This window comes from Oncorhynchus tshawytscha, linkage group LG14, assembly GCF_018296145.1.
Source record: "Oncorhynchus tshawytscha isolate Ot180627B linkage group LG14, Otsh_v2.0, whole genome shotgun sequence".
Lineage (NCBI taxonomy): Eukaryota > Metazoa > Chordata > Actinopteri > Salmoniformes > Salmonidae > Oncorhynchus > Oncorhynchus tshawytscha.
Window position 1 is genome coordinate 1,218,377 of NC_056442.1, and position 20,847 is coordinate 1,239,223.

At 44.9% G+C, this 20,847-nt stretch overlaps 2 protein-coding genes, 1 long non-coding RNA gene and 1 pseudogene across 3 annotated transcripts; 2 read left to right on the forward strand and 2 right to left on the reverse strand.

The window, feature by feature from the left end:
- Positions 1-1,407: 1,407 nt before the first annotated feature.
- On the reverse strand, positions 1,408-3,180 carry LOC121839218. Its single transcript, XR_006078747.1, has 3 exons — positions 2,934-3,180; positions 2,761-2,786; positions 1,408-1,945 (listed from the first exon to the last, which is right to left on the reverse strand). It is a non-coding gene; the product is annotated as an uncharacterized LOC121839218 (long non-coding RNA).
- Positions 3,181-5,888: 2,708 nt separating this feature from the next.
- LOC121839201 (keratin, type II cytoskeletal 8-like) lies at positions 5,889-8,188 on the reverse strand. The gene is made up of 3 exons (XM_042296631.1): positions 8,181-8,188; positions 7,280-7,726; positions 5,889-6,054 (listed from the first exon to the last, which is right to left on the reverse strand). The coding sequence occupies exons 1-3, from the start codon at positions 8,186-8,188 to the stop codon at positions 5,889-5,891; spliced, it is 621 nt and encodes a 206-aa protein (XP_042152565.1).
- A 1,176-nt stretch (positions 8,189-9,364) lies between these two features.
- On the forward strand, positions 9,365-11,183 carry LOC112266326 (annotated as a pseudogene).
- A 1,689-nt stretch (positions 11,184-12,872) lies between these two features.
- LOC112266327 (keratin, type I cytoskeletal 18-like) lies at positions 12,873-15,647 on the forward strand. Its single transcript, XM_024443718.2, has 2 exons — positions 12,873-14,026; positions 14,256-15,647. Exons 1-2 carry the CDS (start codon positions 13,773-13,775, stop codon positions 14,329-14,331), a joined length of 330 nt encoding a protein of 109 aa, XP_024299486.1. The 5' UTR covers positions 12,873-13,772; the 3' UTR covers positions 14,332-15,647.
- Positions 15,648-20,847: the final 5,200 nt, after the last annotated feature.

The window sequence follows — 20,847 nt, forward strand, 5'->3', positions numbered from 1 at the left end:
TCTGTCTCTCTCTCTCTCTCTGTCTCTCTTTCTCTCTCTGTCTCTCTCTCTCTCTCTCTGTCTCTCTTTCTCTCTCTGTCTCTCTCTCTCTCTCTCTCTCTCACGGTCGCTCTGTGTCTCTCTCTCTCTGTGTGTGTTTCTCTCTCTCTTTCTCTCTTTCTTTCTTTCACTCTCTTATCTCCATCCACCCAGAACAGTCTGTATACCACATGGAACTAGTCTTTACTTTGAACACTAAATGAGAAAGGGTCCTCATGCTAGTGTTTAACATGACCGTTGTCAAATTAGACAGTTGTGTTTAACATGACCGTTGTCAAATTAGACAGTTGTGTTTAACATGACCGTTGTCAAATTAGACAGTTGTGTTTAACATGACCGTTGTCAAATTAGACAGTAGTGTTTAACATGACCGTTGTCAAATTAGACAGTTGTGTTTAACATGACCGTTGTCAAATTAGACAGTTGTGTTTAACATGACCGTTGTCAAATTAGACAGTTGTGTTTAACATGACCGTTGTCAAATTAGACAGTTGTGTTTAACATGACCGTTGTCAAATTAGACAGTTGTGTTTAACATGACCGTTGTCAAATTGACAGTTGTGTTTATCAACCGTTGTCAAATTAGACAGTTGTGACCGTTGTCAAATTAGACAGTTGTGTTTACCAAATTTGTCAAATTAGACAGTTGTGTTTAACATGACCGTTGTCAAATTAGACAGTTGTGTTTAACATGACCGTTGTCAAATTAGACAGTTGTGTTTATCATGACCGTTGTCAAATTAGACAGTTGTGTTTATCATGACCGTTGTCAAATTAGACAGTTGTGTTTATCATGACCGTTGTCAAATTAGACAGTTGTGTTTATCATGACCGTTGTCAAATTAGACAGTTGTGTTTATCATGACCGTTGTCAAATTAGACAGTTGTGTTTAGTGTTTATCATGACCGTTGTCAAATTAGACAGTTGTGTTTATCAAATGACCATTGTCAAATTAGACAGTTGTGTTTATCATGACCGTTGTCAAATTAGACAGTTGTGTTTATCATGACCGTTGTCAAATTAGACAGTTGTGTTTAACATGACCGTTGTCAAATTATCATGACCGTTGTCAAATTAGACAGTTGTGTTTATCATGACCGTTGTCAAATTAGACAGTTGTGTTTAACATGACCGTTGTCAAATTAGACAGTTGTGTTTATCATGACCGTTGTCAAATTAGACAGTTGTTTTCATCAAAAGGAGATACTGAATGTAAGTACTTATATGACGACAGTGGTGGTCCCGGGGTTCTAGGAAGTATATCTCTGTCTGTGTGGTGACAATAGGCCCATGTATACCTTGAGTTCAGTGTTGAGTTGTATCGGGTGACAGACATACTCCTGAAACAAACCATACACATATTTGGTTCCTTAATATTTTCTCTTTTTATTTTGGACCTGGTTCAGTGACATTCAAGCTTTGGAGGACATGGCCTTCCCAGTCACATGAGCACAAGAGAGCACAGATAAATTCTCCCACCACAAACGTAATGAAAAAGAGCACAGGACACATTTTGTAAGAGCTCCTGTTACTGTCGCACATGGTCTTTGAACTGCAGTTGAAAACAAAGTTAGTAGATTTAACAACCGTAGCTTATTAAACAATGACCTTAATGTAAAACAAATGTTTTTTAGATGGAAAAGAGAGAGAGAAAGTGGTACAACACCGTGTTACTATAGCGACAGCAGAGTGACGGTGGACTTGGTTAATTGTCGGAGTAGTGTAAGCTCTTGGACATGACCCTGCCCGCCTCCACCTCAATTTTGATCAGCAGACGCTTCCTGGGGCTGGTTGGGGGGCCACCGGCATCTAATGGGAGGGGCTTCAGAGTCAGGAGGGGCTTCGAAGGCAAATCAATGTCTGCGTGTAAGCAAGAACTGGGATTGGTCGATTTGTTTTAGTAATCTGAGCAAAAGAGATATGATTTGATTTTAGTAGGACACACACAGATCATGACACAACACAGGTCACAGTTCCTTCCTATTGGATCTTTCTCTTCTTACTCACCCTTCTACACATTTACTGAGGATGGAAAAGAATTATTCGGAAGTGGTGTAAATTAAAGTAAAAATACTTTTAGGTACTACTTAATTAGTTGTTTGGGGTATCTGTACTTTGCTATTTCTATTTTTTTTTTACAACTTTTACATTTACTCAACAACATTCCTAAAGAAAATAATGTACTTTTTACATTTTCCCTGACACCCAAAAGTACTTGTTACATGTTTAATGCTTAGCAGGACAGGAAAATTGTCTAATTCACGCACTTAACACGAGGACATCCCTGGTCATCCCTACTGCCTCTGATCTGGCAGACTCACTAAACACAAATGCTTTGTTTGTAAATGTTGTCTGAGTGTTGGAGTGTGTGTCTGGCTATCCGTACATTTTAAAAACAAGAAAATCGTGTTGTCTGGTTTGCTTAATATAAGGAATTTTAAATGATTTATACTTTTACTATTGATACTTAAGTACATTTAAAACCAAATACTTTAACATTTTTACTCAAGTAGTGTTTTACTGGGGGACCTTTACTTTTACTTTAGTTATTTTCTTTTAAGGTATCTTTACTTTGACTCAAGTATGAAAATTGGGTACTTTTTCCACCACTGCACCTCTGAAGAGGAAAGTATCATGTAGATGCTACCTAGAGGGTCTAAGGTTAAATAAACTAATGAAGAAGAGAGTGAATCACTGGAGGGAATAAGAAGAGGTCTTACCTTGATGACGTATATGGTGATTCATTCTGAAATGACAGAGAGAATACGGGCTAAGTATAGGCAGGATACCTCTCTCTCTCTCACACACACACACACACACACAACCCCCTACATCCCCTGTCACTTCACACACTTCCCTCCCCCGGTTCCCACCGCTCCACTGTGCCACTCACCTAATCTCCTCTCCCCCCAGTAGCTTCCTGTAGGTGGCGATCTCGATGTCCAGGGCCAGTTTGAGGTTCATCAGTTCCTGGTACTCCCTGACCTGATGGGCCATGTCCTGCTTGGCCCTGCGGAGAGCGTCTTCCAGCGCAACAATATTATCCCTGGCCTGCTCCAACGCATTCTGCCCATCCACATCCTCAATGTCCTTCTCAACAACTCTTTTCTGAACAGGGGAAGAGAGGGAGGGTCAGAGGGAAAGGGTCGGAGGGAGAGGGTCAGGGAGAGAGGGTCAGAGAGAGAGGGGGAGGGTGAGTGGGAGAGAGAGGGGTAAAGCGAGGGGGGAAGAGGCCAAAAGGGCATAGGGGGAGAGGGTCAGAGGGAGAGGGTCAAAGGGAGGCAGGGAGAGGATCAGAGGGAGAGGGGAGAGGGTCAGAGGGAGAGGGGAGAGGTCAGAGGGAGGGGGTCAGAGGGAGAGGGGAGAGGTCAGAGGGAGAGAGTCAGAGGGAGAGGGGAGAGGGTCAGAGGGAGAGGGTCAGAGGGAGGGGGAGAGGGTCAGAGGGAGAGGGTCAGAGGGAGGGGGAGAGGGTCAGAGGAAGAGGGTCAAATGGAGGGGGAGAGGGTCAGAGGGAGAGGGTCAAAGGGAGGCGGGAAGAGGGTCAGAGGGAGGGGGGAGAGGGTCAGAGGGATAACAGAAGTGGAGAAGGATATAGAAATATAGGAAACAGTGTGTGTGTGTGTATGTGTGTGTGTGTGTGTGTGTGTATGCGTGCAAGAGCGTTTCACCTGCTTCTTGAGGGTCTCCAGCTCGGCCTTCAGTCTCTGTATTAGACGAAGCATGTCAGCAATCTCCTTCTTCACATTACGTACATCCTGCTCATACTGCTCTGCTGTCAGCACTATGTCATCTGTCTGAGAGGGGGAGGAGAGGGGGAGAAAGAGAGAGGGAGGAGAGGGGAGGGAGGGAGAAAGAGAGAGGGGGAGAAAGAGGGAGAGAGGGAGGGAGGGAGAGGAGAAAGGATAGAGGGGAATCAGTGAATATATTTAAGATAGTCATCACTCTTGTTGCATCGTCAACATCATGTACTGTGATACATAATGTTGGTGTGTGTGACTCTGATGTGTAACTGTGATTAAGTTGCAAAACAAAACGTATTCTTTTAATTTACTATTTGAATTTTTGCTCTTTTTCTCCCCAATTTTGTGGTATCCAAGTAGTTACTATCTTGTCTCATCGCTCCAACTCAAGACGAAGGTTGAAAGTCATGCGTCCCCCGATACACAACCCAACCAAGCCGCACTGCTTCTTAACACAGCGTGCAACCAACCTGGAAGCCAGCCGCACCAATGTGTCAGAGGAAACACTGTGCACCTGGCAACCTTGGTTAGCGCGCACTGCACCCGGCCCATGATGAGACAAGGAGGCCACAAAAGTTATTCTTGACGGACAATAGATACCACTCACCCCCACCACCACCACTCACCACCCCACCACCACCACCACCACTCACCACCACCACCACTCACCCCCACCACCACTCACCACCACCACCACCACCACCACTCACCCCAACCACCACCACCACTCACCCCAACCACCACACACCACCACCACCACCCACTCCTCACCACCACACCACTTATCCCCACCACTCACCACCACCACCCACTCCTCACCAGTCACCCCCACCACCTGTCACCCCCACCACCAGTCACCCACACCACTCCTCACCAGTCACCCCCACCACCAGTCACCCCCACCACCAGTCACCCACACCCCCCACCAGTCACCCCCACCACCAGTCACCCACCACTCCTCACCACTCACCACTCACCACTCACCCCCACCACCACCACTCACCACCCCCACCACCGCTCACCACTCACCCCCGCCACCACTCACCAACACAGCGGTTGAGAGCGTTGGGCCAGTTACCAAAAGGTCGCTGGTTCAAATCTCAGAACCGACCAGGTGAAAAATCTGTCAATGTGCCCTTGAGCAAGGCATTGAACCTTGGCATCGAACCCTGTAAGTCTCTCTGAATTAGAGTGTGTGCTAAATGACCTAAAATATAAAAAATCCTCACCTTTTTCTGGTTCCACAGCTCTGCCTCCTCTCTGGCACAGGAGGCCATGTCCGCATACTGTTTCTTGACGCTGTTGATGATCTCGTCCATGTCTAGAGATCTCTTGTTGCTCTCCTTCACGACCACCGTCTCATTCTGGATATGAGATTCCAGCTCCTTCAGCTCCTGTCACCCCACAGCCAGGACAACAATACTACATTAGACAAGGAGATCTGGGCCTCCCGAGTGGCGCACTGGTCTAAGGCACTGCATTGCAATGCTAGCTGTGCCTCTAGAGATCCTGGCTCGAGTCCAGGCTCTGTCGCAGCTGGCCGGGATCGGGAGAGCCATGGGGCGGCGCACAATTTGGGGAGGGTTTGGCTGGCAGGGATGTTCTTGTCCTATCGCGCACTAGCAAGTCTTGTGGCGGGCTGGGCGCAATGCACGGGGTCACGGTCGCCAGGTGTACGGTGTTTCCTTCGACACATTGGAGCGGCTGGCTTCCGGGTTAAGTGGACATTGTGTCAAAAAGCAGTGCGGCTTGGCAGGGTCGTATTTCGGGGTACACACGGCTCTCGACTTTCGCCTCTCCCGAGTCCGTACGGGAGTTGCAGCGATGGGACAAGACTGTAACTACCAATTGGATACCACGAAATTGGGGAGAAAAAGGGGTAAAGAGCAGGAGATCTGGGCTGCGTCTCATTCCAGGTAACTGCCTCCTTCGCTCTGCCCTAGTTGGCAGATTTGAGATGGTTTGTGCACTGGGTAGGTGTAAGTTGCAATAGTTCCACACAGCGCCATGCAGTAAAGAGAGTTTGGCAAACTTTTACACTGGACGCCATGTTAGCTATATATGGTTCTGGTTCCACCTAGCCTCTGATTGGCCGATGGGTGTGTCAGTCAGCCTACCTCCTCATAGCCCCGACTCAGGAAGTCCAGTTCTCCCATCAGGTCCTCCAGTTCCAGAGCCAGATCCACGGCTGCCAGGTGGCCCTCATCCACATCCTTCTTGTTGATCACAAAGTCATTCTCCAGATCCGACTTCTTCTGGATCTCATCCTGGTACCTGGAGGACCACAGAGTGGATAATGAAGAGGACGTTGTTGTTTTGATATTTTACATTTGAGTCATTTAGCAGACGCTCTTATCCAGAGCGACTTACAGGAGGAATTAGGGTTAAGTACCTTGCTCAAGGGCACAGACAGATTTTTCACCTAATTGGCTTGGAGATTCAAACCAGCAACCTTTTGGTTACAGGCCCAATGCTCTTAACCTCTAGGCTACCTGCCGCCCAGGTATGATATGACTGAGATGGGAGCTCAGGTGAGCGCACACACCTGCTTGCACGACACACCACACCACGACACGACACGACACACCACAACCAAGACACAACACACCACGACACACCACACCACGACACACCACACGCATCCTCAAACCCCTTTGACTGGCATGTCAATTTATCATCCTACTGTCAGACCATCTGCAGCTTTGTTTCCCTCTCACCCCCCCAAGTCAGACAGACACCCTAGCATAGCATGCCTGTGTTGAGCTGATCCAGACTGGGTAAGAGCCCAGGATGGATGGGATGAATGGGCCCAGGTCCCTAAAGGTTCCACATTTTCTCCACTCTCAGAGCCATGTCTGTGGGTACTGTGTAACACAGAGGCCCATGGTTAGGGGGTAGAGTGGAGTAGAGGGGCTGGGGAGTGTACACTGACTACAGTACATTTACCTCTCCCCACAGACATAGTGCAGGGCACACCAGAGCTCCCCTGTATATACTTAACTCAACCCAGTGGACAGAGGCTTATGTAAGGATAAAGAATTAGCACCTCCGACTCTTGAGGCCTGGGGACCCAGGTGGAAAAATGCTCCATAGCCTAGCGTGAGAAAACGTTGTTTGTCACTTTAGACTGATGAGGTTCCTGTTGTGGACTGTGGCATTTCCTGGAGGCCTGGTGACCTGTACAATATCTCAACTCTGATTTATATTATACCATTGACTGTCCTAGTTGTCTCCCTAGGCCTGTTTCACAGGAATCAGGTGTTGGGTGGTTTGTTAGGGCTTTCTGAAATGGTCGATACATTCATCATTTAGATCTATCTTTTGCAGTGCATGTTGTCCAATTCAATGCCATTCTATTGTATTGCACTCTATTATTTTCTATTGTATTCCATTCTATTCTGTTCTATTTGATTCTATTAACTCTTAACTACAAAATGCTCTGTGAAGGCTCTGTCAAGGCTCTGTGAAGGCTCTGTGAAGGCTCTGTGAAGTCACTGACTTGTTGCGTGTCTGGTCCACTTCGTTCTGGCAGCGGGCCAGCTCCTGCTTCAGTTTCTGTTTGTCCCTGGCCAGTTTCTGTTTGTCCCGGGCCAGTTTCTGTTTGTCCCGGGCCAGTTTCTGTTTGTCCCGGGCCAGTTTCTGTTTGTCCCGGGCCAGTTTCTGTTTGTCCCGGGCCAGTGGCCAGTTTCTGTTTGTCCCGGGCCAGTTTCTGTTTGTCCCGGGCCAGTTTCTGTTTGTCCCGGGCCAGTTTCTGTTTGTCCCGGGCCAGTTTCTATTTATCCCGGGCCAGTTTCTGTTTGTCCCGGGCCAGTTTCTGTTTGTCCCTGGCCAGTTTCTGTTTGTCCCGGGCCAGTTTCTGTTTGTCCCGGGCCAGTTTCTGGATCTGCTGCTGCAACTCGTTGGCCAGCTGTTGGACCACAGCGTCCACGTTGCCTTGGTAGTCCTCCTGCTCCTTCAGGATCTTCAGACGCGTGTCCAGGACCTTGTTCTGCTGCTCCAGGTTTTGCACCTAAAGGGAGAGGGAGAGAGAGTATATTGGATCAGAAACTCAATCCAGGTTGTTGCATCTGAAACCAGTCAGAGTAAACTACAATGAGTTATAGAAGGAAAAAACTCCTATCCATGTTTATTCATGTCACTGGGGGATTGTGGGTTAAGATTTGTAAGCCTCCACTTCTCTGCTAGCAGGAATTGAACAAATTTTGAAAAAGTGACTCTACAACCTGTTAGTCTTGTGGGATGCCATTGTGTGTGTGTGTGTGCGTGTGCTTGCGTATATGTGCACATATGTGGAGCCTCAGTGATGAAGGGTCTCAGTACACTAACTGGGCAACACCAGATCTGCCCACAGCTACTTCCACTGTGTGGGTGGCAGCAACATGCATTAGGTTTACACCCACACTCTCATGGCCGTTAAATATAGAACCAATTCACTACAACATACTCACATTATAGTCTGTTAACAACAAATAGGCCCCCACACTTACAAATATAACCCAACAAAAATATGATATAATATTGACTAAATCCAAGTCCAAAAATCTATATAAGAGAATAGATTTTGAAAATTTGCAAGAGATTAAAAATAATTCCATTTTGAAATGGCATTCTGTTATTGGCCACAAGGTGGCACCTTAGGGCGTTTTCAACGGCTATGATCGATGGAGAGAGAGAGAGAGAATGAAAGAGAGAGAGAGAGGGAGGCTCAGAACGCTGAGCAAATAGCAGGAGACTCTATGTCTGACAGGTTTTCTTTACAGCTGTGAGTGATGGTGATGAGACTGCTAGAGCACCTCTCTCTGGGTAGGATGTTTTGGCTACATAAACCCCGCTGCTGGGATGATTACAGAGGCTCTTATTTTAGTGAAGGTAGGCTTCTAATTATGTAAAGGTGGTAATGAAGTATAATGACAGTTAAGTAGAATGTATAAAAACATAGGCCTGTAGATAATTAGAAATATACATTTGTTTTATCTCAAGATGTGTTTTGGGTCTATCTAATGGAATTATTACACAATGAATTGGAAGTAAATGCATAAATTAAGCATCAAATCAAATATCATATGGGTGAAATAATTACGTAGGAGTGCCATACATGTGTTTCTCTATTACCAGCAGACTTCAGACAGACCTATTGCATCAATGTATTGATTTTGTAAAATGATCAATCCAATCAATAATAATAATAACAGAATAATAAAATAACACACCGTGTCAATGAACGCTATAAACTTGTTGTTGAGTCCAACCATCTGGTCCTTCTCCTGGCTCTTGGCTGACTGGTCCTTCGGGTCCACCTTGGGGTTGTTGGGGACCAATCTTTGTCTGTGATGTGTATGCCGAGGTCCTTCCACTACTGTTCCATCGATGTGGATGGCGCTGTTTCCTGACGTTTTGTTGACGTTGGTGTGAGCATTTTCATATGGGCTTGTTTTCTCTACCAGCAGACTTCAGACAGACCTATTGCATCAATGTATTGATTTTGTGATCAGAATAATAAAATAACTGGCTGCTGTATCCGCCTGGTTTGGACATCTTGTCTTTGTGTTCTGTTACCCGAGGGAGTGTCAGAATGACAGAATGACAGAGAGAAGGAGTCTCAAGTATCAGACTCAGAGTTTAGGGAAAGGCACCTCTTCTCAGGTTATCACCCGATTTTAAGGTGGGCAAGGACCAACCCTCACCACTCAGGTGTCCGCCTCTGTCCAATCAGCTGAGGTGGAACTCTACATTTCATAGTAAAAACAACAAAGTCACAAAGGAAAACTTGAATGTTTACTCTAAACCTGTTTGCCTGGGGGTGTGCTGGACGTACTACAGCCAATCGTATCTTTGGGGCCGGTTTCAGGTGTTGAGCAGTGGTATAACAACAGTCCCTCGCATCTCTCAATCACTACCTGTACAGGTGACTATCGGTTCTACACTGCCTCTCTATTTTCTTTCTCAAGTCACCCAATCAACCAACTACTGCCATGTCTAGGAACAGTGCCTTCAGCATGTTCGGTGGGGCCGGGGGAAGAGGCTCCAGGGTGTCTGTGGCCAGTCTGGAGGGGCTACGGAACGCCATGCGCTCTGACCCGGAGAATTCGAAGGAGGTCTCTCCTGCCCCCGGGCCCGCCCCGGATGATAAGAAGACCATGAAGGGTCTCAACGACCGTCTGTCCGGCTACCTGGGCAGGGTGAGGAACCTGGAGGAAGCCAAACAAAGATCTGGAGGACCAGATTCAGGACATCTTGGACAAGAGAGGAGACCCCAACGGCAACGACTGGGATGTGGTTGAGAAACCATTGAATGACCTCAAGAAGAAGGTTATTTTTCACTCAGTTAATTATTTAATATGATTAATTAGACTGATTTATTCTGCATTTTTGCACATTAAATGATCAATGTACAGTACTGTATGTCTATGTCAACTGAGCTTATTCAGCTGATAGTCACTTGATCTCTGTCTGTGAATCATTTGGTGTGTTTACTGGATTCTCAATAACTGGCCCATGTTCTCTCGGTTTCAGCTCCGTGATATGACCATGGATAATGCACGTTTGTTACTGCAAATGGACAACACCAAACTGGCCAATGATGACTTCAAAAACAAGTGAGACGTGACATGCTATCACCTGGAGATGTATTTAAAGTACTCAGTAGTACCTTCAATTCATTAAAACAAAATAGGACAAAAATACACAAAAGAAAATGTATATTATTGGATTATTATTATTATGTCATTATAATTTAAAAAATTATGAAAATGGTGCTCATTTACATATAGCAGTCTTTGCTAAAACCCAATGGGGCTTTTTTTTACATTGTATGGGGCTAAGAGAGACTGATACATGCTCCTGTCCTCTCCTCTGCAGGCTGGACAACGAGAAGCAGGCCAGGAAGACTGTGGAGAAGGACCTGATTGGTCTGAAGAAGATGATTGACGACACCAACCTGAAACGCATGCAGCTGGAGAGCCAGATCGAGTCTGTGAAGGAAGAGCTCGCCTTCCTCAAGAAGGACCATAAGGATGTAAGGGCACACACTCATTCACCCACTGTTCCCGGAACAGTTTTGAGATTTACCTCATAATGGTTAGGTTTATAGCTGGGAATGGGAGAGATGATCCTAGAGTAGATTTGACTTGAAATAGCCCATAATAACTACTGTATTGTCCCCTGCTGCATGCAGGACGTTGATGAGCTGCGTAAGAAGATCAAGGACTCCAACGTCCTCGTGGAGTTTGACTCCCAGGACAACAACCTGAGTGATACACGCAACAAGATCCGCTCCCAGTACGAGAAACTGGCCAAGAAGAACCTCAAGGATACCGACGACTGGTACCAGAGCAAGGTATGAAGATTTACTTCCTTATCAATGAACCACACTATATTAGTTTGTTTGATCATTCATTATCTAATTCCTTTGCTTGTTTGTTTGTTCATTCCTTAATTCATTAATCTCGCTCTCTCTCTCTCTCTCTCTCTCTCTCTCTCTCAATTTAATTCAATTTCCTTTATTGGCACGATGTAACAATGTACATATTGCCAAAGATTTACAATATTAACATAATTCAAATAATAATAATCAATATTGTCAATGGGACAGCAGTAACTACAATAATCAAGGGTCAAAATAACCATACATTGAACAATTACAATAACAATAAGCATATGTTGGTATGTCAGACACTGACTCATCTTATGGCAGGCAGCAATGTACTGTAGTGCGCTGCCAACCCATAGCTCTCTGCGTCCTCCCCCAACAGGTAGGGCAGCCTATTCTCATCAGAGAGGTCTTTGAAACTTTGAATAAGGGTTTCAAATTTGGGAAAATGACACTCTCTAATTGTTTTATATTTTTTGACATTTCGTCAGGAAATGCAGCTCTGTCTCAGGTTCTCCTGTGGTGCCGTGGTTGCACAGCCTTTCCTCTACACGGAGCCAGGTTTTCCTGGGTCTACCCTTCTCAATGGCAAAGCTGTGGAGGCTAACACCAGGGGCTGAGGATTTCTATAGAATAGTGGCCAATTTGTCGATTTAAATATTGAAGAGCGCAGGGCTCAGATTGCAACCCTGGCGAAGGACCCCCCCCCCGCCCCCGCCCCCCCCCAGACTGTAGAACAGTCCTGTATGCCAAATAGAATCAAATGGTTTTTGGAAGTCGATAAAGCAAGCATATATTTTGGTGGACATGTTTATCTATCAGGGTGTGCAGGGTGTAAATATGATCGGTCGTGCGATGTTTTGGTATAAATCCAATTTGGCTTTTACTCAAGACATTGTGCTTATTAAGGAAGTTTAGAACTCTTACATTTATAATACTACAGAAAACCTTCCCAGTTTACTGTTCAATATAAATGCCTCTGTAATTGTTAGGGTCAAATTTCTTATAGATTTGGGTTATGAGTCCTTGATTCCAAATGTCAGGGAAATAACCTACACTCAGGATCAAATTGAACAGTTTTAATATAGCCAGTTGACATTTTGCACTGGTGAGTTTGAGCATCTCATTTAGGATGCCATCAGGTCCGCATGCCTTTTAAATTTGAGGGCCTGAAGTTTCTTATTCAGCTCCTAGTCAGTAATTGGGGAGTCCAATGGATTTTGATTGTCCTTTATAGGTTTTTCTAATCCATTCAAATTCTCATGAATTTGGTGTTGTTCTGCATTTGCATGAATTTGAACGATGTTGTAGAATGTTTTAAAATGGGTTGTCCATATGTAACAGTATAACTTTAGACCGTCCCCTCGCCCATACCCGGGCGCGAACCAGGGACCCTCTGCACACATCAACAACAGTCACCCACGAAGCATCGTTACCCATAGCTCCACAAAAGCCACGGCTCTTGCAGAGCAAGGGGAACCACTACTTCAAAGTCTCAGAGCAAGTGACGTCAACAATTTAAACGCTTTTTAGCGCGCACCACCACTAACTAGCTAGCTGTTTCACATCCGTTACACATACCTGTATGTTACCATTTTGTATTGCTAATTCCTGTCTTTTTTAAAATATTTTTTGGTTTTTCCAATTTTGCCAGAAGTTGTTTGTGTTTATGGACTCCTCAATTAGTGTCAGCATCTTGCTGTTGTACTGTGCTTTTTTGATTTTGAGTTTGGTTCTCTCTCTCTCTCTGACAGTTTGACAGCATCAAGGTAGAGGTGGTTGAGAATAATGAGGCTCTGCATTCAGGCAAGAATGAGCTCAAAAACCTGCGCAGACAGACACCTTCTGGAGATAGACATACAGTCTACAATGAGCATAGTAAAACATACCTACCTGCACCATCTCTCTCTCTCTCTCTCTCTCTCTCTCTCTCACATCACCTGACCAGTTACATCACACACACTGGACAATACCCAACATCGGTAAGCCCCATACACAACCTATACTGTCCTACACGCTTAGAAAAAAGGGTTCAGCTATCCCCATAGGAGAACCATTATTGGTTCCAGGTAGAACCATTTTGTGGTCAATGTAGAACCCTCTTTATAAAGGGTTCTAAATGGAACCAAAAGGGTTCTACCTGCAACCGAATTAGTTCTTCAAAGGTGTCTCCTATGGGGGCCCCCGAATAACCCTAAATAGCACCTTTTTATCTAAGAGTGTAGGTCAACTGTAAACTGGCTCAAGGTAAAGCTGACCATGCTAAACAGGGGTCAACTATGCACACACACATCCCTTAACCTACAGAGAATGCAACACCTCTATATAGGGATGTAACATAGCCGTGTTGTCGACACAATAACCAGCCATCCTGGTTATTACATTGAACTCTGTCATTACGAACCAGACTGAACTTCATGACCTGTCATCAACATGGTCGCCACCTGGAACATATGTGAACTTGATTTATCAACAACAACTAATACAAAACAGTCCAACATCCGATAGCATTTCACAATGCCTTGCTGGGTGTCTTTATAGTCAGGAAATAAAAATAAAAATAGTGAGTTCAAATGGATTTGATTGGTCCCTGTGCCTGTCCGTCACATCTGCTCACCAATTGATGGGTCTCTTTCCTTACCCGTCACAGGTCCACTCCCACGAGGAATCTCTGAAGGACATGGATGGGCGGTACAACCGTGAGATGACTCGCCTCAATAAGATGCTGCTGCAGTTGGAGGGAGAGCTGGTCCAGGTGAGGATGCAGGTGGAGAGGCATGTGGATGACTACCAGGAGCTGCTTCACGTCAAGATGAAGCTGGAAGCCGAGATCGAGAACTACCGCAGCCGAATGCACGACATCGCCCCCGACGACAGGTGAGCTAACGATGCACAAACCCAGAGGGAATGGAGGCTCAGTACTCATGACTTGATGTGGGTTGTCATAGCCAGTATTCCCAGTTAGCCCATGGCTTATAATGAGGTACCTATACATAGGATCAAACAACATTCAGTTTATATAGGGTCTGTAGCACATTTGCAGTAAACCTGGTATTATATTTCAAGTTGCCGGTTAAGTGGTGTAATTGATCCTCTTCCCCAACAGCGTGGACTTTTCTTTAGAGCAGGCAGTGAATTGTGGTAAGTACTGGACATCGGCCCTACTGAACCATCTGATCTGATGTAGAGGGAGAAGACACCAGGGAATCCAACATTATATCACTGTCCATCTTAGATGGCTCACGGAACAATCAGTCACAGTCTAACATCACTCCAGATTGCTGTTCATTCTCAGTTATGGCTAATATCACTCTGTCTGCACTACCTACATATGTCACCGTATAACTGCATGATGTCAAAGACAATGTTCTTAACATGTTGTAGACAGATACAATGGTATTCTGATTGTGAGTTGTTCCTTGTACGATTGTAAGACATTGAGTCATTGATTAATTTGATCCCAATGTTATGTGGATGTGTTGCAGAGGTGGTGTCTGTTCAATTCATGCAAACATCTGAGGATGTGCAATTTGATTTGAACATGGCAATATACTATACATTGCTAACAATATACTATACATTTCCAATTCAAATTGTATGTCTATTTCTATTAGAGTCTGGTGGAACCGTCCTGATCACACAATAGCTCACATTCTGATTTAGCTCACAGAAACAGAAACCGTGAGCTTAGCAATCAGGATGGTTCCACAAGGCTACTTCAATTCCTCAACTGAAAAACACCCTACAAAATGTTCAGACTGAGATCTTCTTCCTCTTCCCTGACTCCACATCAGAACCGCCCCAGCTACCTAAGAAAGCCTTGATGAAGGATGAGGTTGATGGAAAGGAGGTCCCCAAAAAGACAGAAGCTGCGGCAAGTCAGAAAAGTCTCCCTCCAATCCAAGAGGCCCCCACAAAGAAGACCGAAGTCCCTGCAACTCAAGAGAGCCTCCCTACAAAGACAGAGTCGTCTACAAAGGCAGCTTAGGCTGAGACACCAACAACCGAAGCAGGCACCAGCTGAGGATAAACCAAAGAAAGATTCCACCTCTTGTGTCTTCTTCCTCCTCCGATGCAGACAATAATGACCATAAAGAGAAACCCACAAAGAAGTAAGCGTAGTGTTGTAGTGGTGGGCCTAAAACTGTTGGACTTAAAATAGTGGCTGTGTGTTTACTGTTCACCCACAGAAACATTGACACTGATCTGAGGAAGTGAGGACTGGAGTTCTGAGGAATTGGATCTCGATCAAACAGAGCTGTTTTCACAGAGAAGCTAAAGTGAAACCAAAGACAATGCAACAGTAAACATGTCGTCAATAAAGCAGCAAGGATTGTTTTAAGGCGAAGATATGGTTCTTCTGTTGCAGTCATGCGCAATGTTCTTGGTTGGTCATCAATCGACAAGATAATTGAAAAAAAATGCTTATCATATGTTATAATATACATCATTTAAAACGGCCAAGTTCTATTCACAGTGGTATTCAGTTGGTAAGAGACAGACATTCCGTAAATACTAGGAATAGATTGTCCACCATCTATGCGTTATCCAGACAGAAAAAAGAAATGGGCAAAAGAACATTTCGATTTAGAGCAATAAAGAAATTGAATAAATTAACTGAGCAAACTAGAAACCTTTCAATATATACGTTTAAACATGATTTAAAAACAATTTAAATATAGTATATAGAAATGTTGTGGGACTATAGTAGATGAAGAATCAATATTTTTTAATAAAACATTTTTTTTTTTTAGATTGAGTATTTATTGGGTCATTATGCTAGTGTATTATGTATGTTTATAATAGTGTGTTATATGTGAAAGTGTGTTTGTATTATAAATTGTATTTTAATGTTAAGGACTCTTGGAAGATTAGTCCAAATGGGGACTAAAAGAGATCCTAATAAAATAAAATAAAATAAAATCTCCCATGAATGACAACTATGGTTGATGACATGTAAGATCAGATTCTGTGAAACAAGGACTGGAGTTCTAATGAATTGTGACTATGGCATGAGGCCAGGTATCAGCAGGTAGCCTAGTCAAGACAGACGTGTACAGCCATAACAGACATTTTGATGACTTTATTCAGTGGTGTAAAGTACTTAAGTAAAAAAATACTTTTAAGTACTACTTAAGTCGTTTTTTGGGGTGTCTGTACTTTACTTTACTATTTCAATTTTTGACAACTTTTACTTTTACTTCACTACGTTCCTAAAGAAAATAAGGTCATTTTTATTCAAAACATTTTCCCTCACACCCAAAATTACATTTTGAATGCTTAGCAGGACAGGAAAATTGTCCAATTTATGCATTTATCAAGAAAACATCCCTGGTCATGCCTAATGCCTCTGATCTAGCAGACTCACTAAACACAAATACTTTGTTTGTAAATGATGTCTGCTGAGTGTTAGAAAACATGAAAATAGTGCCATCTGGTTTGCTTAATCTAAGCCATTTTAAATTATTTATACTTTAACTTTTGATACTTAAGTATATTTAAAACCAAATACTTTTTTACTTTTAGTCAAGTAGTATTTTACTGGGTGAGTCATTTTCTATTACAGTTTTTGCCGATTGCTTCCACACTGAAAGTAAATGCTTAGACAAAAACATCAAACCCTTAACTTTTGTAACCATGCCTTAAACAGAGGCACCAAAAGTACAAACACATGTTCTGCTTTGCACTTTGTTTGCAATTGTGCAACACACTTTCAAAACACAACACACTGTTTCTTACATTAGACACTTCGTTCAAGAACAAATCTCTTGCAATCATCAGGAAAACACTTCTATTCAAAATGCAAAACATACCTGATATTTGCAACACACGCACGCACACTCGCACACACACACACTCGCACGCACTCACTCACTCACTCACTCACTCACTCACTCACTCACTCACTCACACGGGCACATCGTGCACCACTCCCTAGCATTCTTCTCGCCAATGTCCAGTCTCTTGACAACAAGGTTGATGAAATCCGAGCAAGGGTAGCATTCCAGAGGGACATCAGAGACTGTAACGTTCTTTGCTTCACGGAAACATGGCTCACTGCAGAGACGCTATCGGAGGCGGTGCAGCCAGCGGGTTTCTCCACGCATCGCGCCGACAGAAACAAACATCTTTCTGGTAAGAAGAGGGGCGGGGGCGGGGGCGTATGCCTTATGGCTAACGAGACATGGTGTGATGAAAGAAACATACAGGAACTCAAATCCTTCTGTTCACCTGATTTAGAATTCCTCACAATCAAATGTAGACCGCATTATCTACCAAGAGAATTCTCTTCAATTATAATCACAGCCGTATATATCCCCCCCCAAGCAGACACATCGATGGCTCTGAACGAACTTTATTTGACTCTTTGCAAACTGGAATCCATTTATCCGGAGGCTGCATTCATTGTAGCTGGGGATTTTAACAAGGCTAATCTGAAAACAAGACTCCCTAAATTTTATCAGCATATCGATTGCGCAACCAGTGGTGGAAAAACCTTGGATCATTGTTACTCTAACTTCCGCGACGCATATAAGGCCCTGTCCCGCCCTCCTTTCGGGAAAGCTGACCACAACTCCATTTTGTTGATCCCTGCCTACAGACAGAAACTAAAACAAGAAGCTCCCACGCTGAGGTCTGTCCAACGCTGGTCCGACTAAGCTGACTCCACACTCCAAGACTGCTTCCATCACGTGGACTGGGATATGTTTCGTACTGCGTCAGATAACAATATTGACGAATACGCTGATTCGGTGTGCGAGTTCATTAGAACGTGTGTTGAAGATGTCGTTCACATAGCAACGATTAAAACATTCCCTAACCAGAAACCGTGGATTGATGGCAGCATTCGCGTGAAACTGAAAGCGCGAACCACTGCTTTTAATCAGGGCAAGGTGACTGGTAACATGACCGAACACAAACAGTGCAGCTATTCCCTCCGCAAGGCTATCAAACAAGCTAAGCGTCAGTACAGAGATAAAGTAGAATCTCAATTCAACGGCTCAGACACAAGAGGCATGTGGCAGGGTCTACAGTCAATCACGGACTACAAGAAGAAATCCAGCCCAGTCACGGACCAGGATGTCTTGCTCCCAGGCAGACTAAATAACTTTTTTGCCCGCTTTGAGGACAACACAGTGCCACTGACACGGCCTGCAACGAAAACATGTGGACTCTCCTTCACTGCAGCCGAGGTGAGTAAGACATTTAAACGTGTTAACCCTCGCAAGGCTGCAGGCCCAGACAGCATCCCCAGCCGCGCCCTCAGAGCATGCGCAGACCAGCTGGCCGGTGTGTTTACGGACATATTCAATCAATCCCTATATCAGTCTGCTGTTCCCACATGCTTCAAGAGGGCCACCATTGTTCCTGTTCCCAAGAAAGCTAAGGTAACTGAGCTAAACGACTACCGCCCCGTAGCACTCACTTCCGTCATCATGAAGTGCTTTGAGAGACTACTCAAGGACCATATCACCTCCACCCTACCTGACACACTAGACCCACTCCAATTTGCTTACCGCCCAAATAGGTCCACAGACGATGCAATCTCAACCACACTGCACACTGCCCTAACCCATCTGGACAAGAGGAATACCTATGTGAGAATGCTGTTCATCGACTACAGCTCGGCATTCAACACCATAGTACCCTCCAAGCTCGTCATCTAGCTCGAGACCCTGGGTCTCGACCCCGCCCTGTGCAACTGGGTACTGGACTTCCTGACGGGCCGCCCCCAGGTGGTGAGGGTAGGCAACAACATCTCCACCCCGCTGATTCTCAACACTGGGGCCCCACAAGGGTGCATTCTGAGCCCTCTCCTGTACTCCCTGTTCACCCACGACTGCGTGGCCACGCACGCCTCCAACTCAATCATCAAGTTTGCGGACGACACAACAGTGGTAGGCTTGATTACCAACAACGACGAGACGGCCTACAGGGAGGAGGTGAGGGCCCTCGGAGTGTGGTGTCAGGAAAATAACCTCACACTCAACGTCAACAAAACTAAGGAGATGATTGTGGACTTCAGGAAACAGCAGAGGGAACACCCCCCTATCCACATCGATGGAACAGTAGTGGAGAGGGGAGCAAGTTTTAAGTTCCTCGGCATACACATCACGGACAAACTGAATTGGTCCACTCACACAGACAGCATCGTGAAGAAGGCGCAGCAGCGCCTCTTCAACCTCAGGAGGCTGAAGAAATTCGGCTTGTCACCAAAAGCACTCACAAACTTCTACAGATGCACAATCGAGAGCATCCTGGCGGGCTGTATCACCGCCTGGTACGGCAACTGCTCCGCCCACAACCGTAAGGCTCTCCAGAGGGTAGTGAGGTCTGCACAACGCATCACCGGGGGCAAACTACCTGCCCTCCAGGACACCTACACCACCCGATGTTACAGGAAGGCAATAAAGATCATCAAGGACATCAACCACCCGAGCCACTGCCTGTTCACCCCGCTATCATCCAGAAGGCGAGGTCAGTACAGGTGCATCAAAGCTGGGACCGAGAGACTGAAAAACAGCTTCTATCTCAAGGCCATCAGACTGTTAAACAGCTACCACTAACATTGAGTGGCTGCTGCCAACACACTGACACTGACACTGACTCAACTCCAGCCACTTTAATAATGGGAATTGATGGGAAATGATGTAAATATATCACTAGCCACTTTAAACAATGCTACCTTATATAATGTTACTTACCCTACATTATTCATCTCATATGCATACGTATATACTGTACTCTATATCATCGACCTTATGTACATATTCTTTATCCCCTTACACTGTGTATAAGACAGTAGTTTTGGAATTGTTAGTTAGATTACTTGTTGGTTATTACTGCATTGTCGGAACTAGAAGCACAAGCATTTCGCTACACTCGCATTAACATCTGCTAACCATGTGTATGTGACAAATAAAATTTGATTTGACACGCACGTACGCACGCACGCACGCACGCACGCACGCACGCACGCACGCACGCACGCACGCACGCACGCACGCACACACACACACACACACACACACACACACACACACACACACACACACACACACACACACACACACACACACACACACACACACACACACATGAAAACACTTCTACAGTGATTGAAAACCAATTAGCCTTACCACTACAAATAGACCTCAGGTAAGATCACCGCTTTTGTGAGAACTTTACAAACATGTAGGCAGTGAGAGTGAGAGGTAGACAAAGGGGACCAGGCAATAGACAGAGACATATTTCCGACAACATTAGGGCCACTTTGGTGGACCATGTCATAAATCATGGCCTGGCGATGAGGGAGGCATAGAGTCCAGCCCAACCTGAGTCGCTACACGGTAGCATCCATAATACGGACATTTAGACTGGAGAACAGGTATGTCTTCAACTTTCTACATTAGACTGTACCTATGTAATTGTTGCACATCATTCTGCATCACAGTACAATACAATGTAGTCCTACAATATTAGGTCTATGCTCCTCAGTGAACAGAAAAATGGGTATAGCTCTGTTAAGTACATGTAATACAGTTTTAATGTTACTGTGTACAGGATGTAGAAAAAGAACCTAACCAATGACATCACATTCTTGGATTTTCTAAAGAACTACCAGACTACCAGAGAGTAGGAGGAGGAAGGACAGTTGTCTCAGATGAGATCAGGGCCACATAGGTTGACCATGTGCT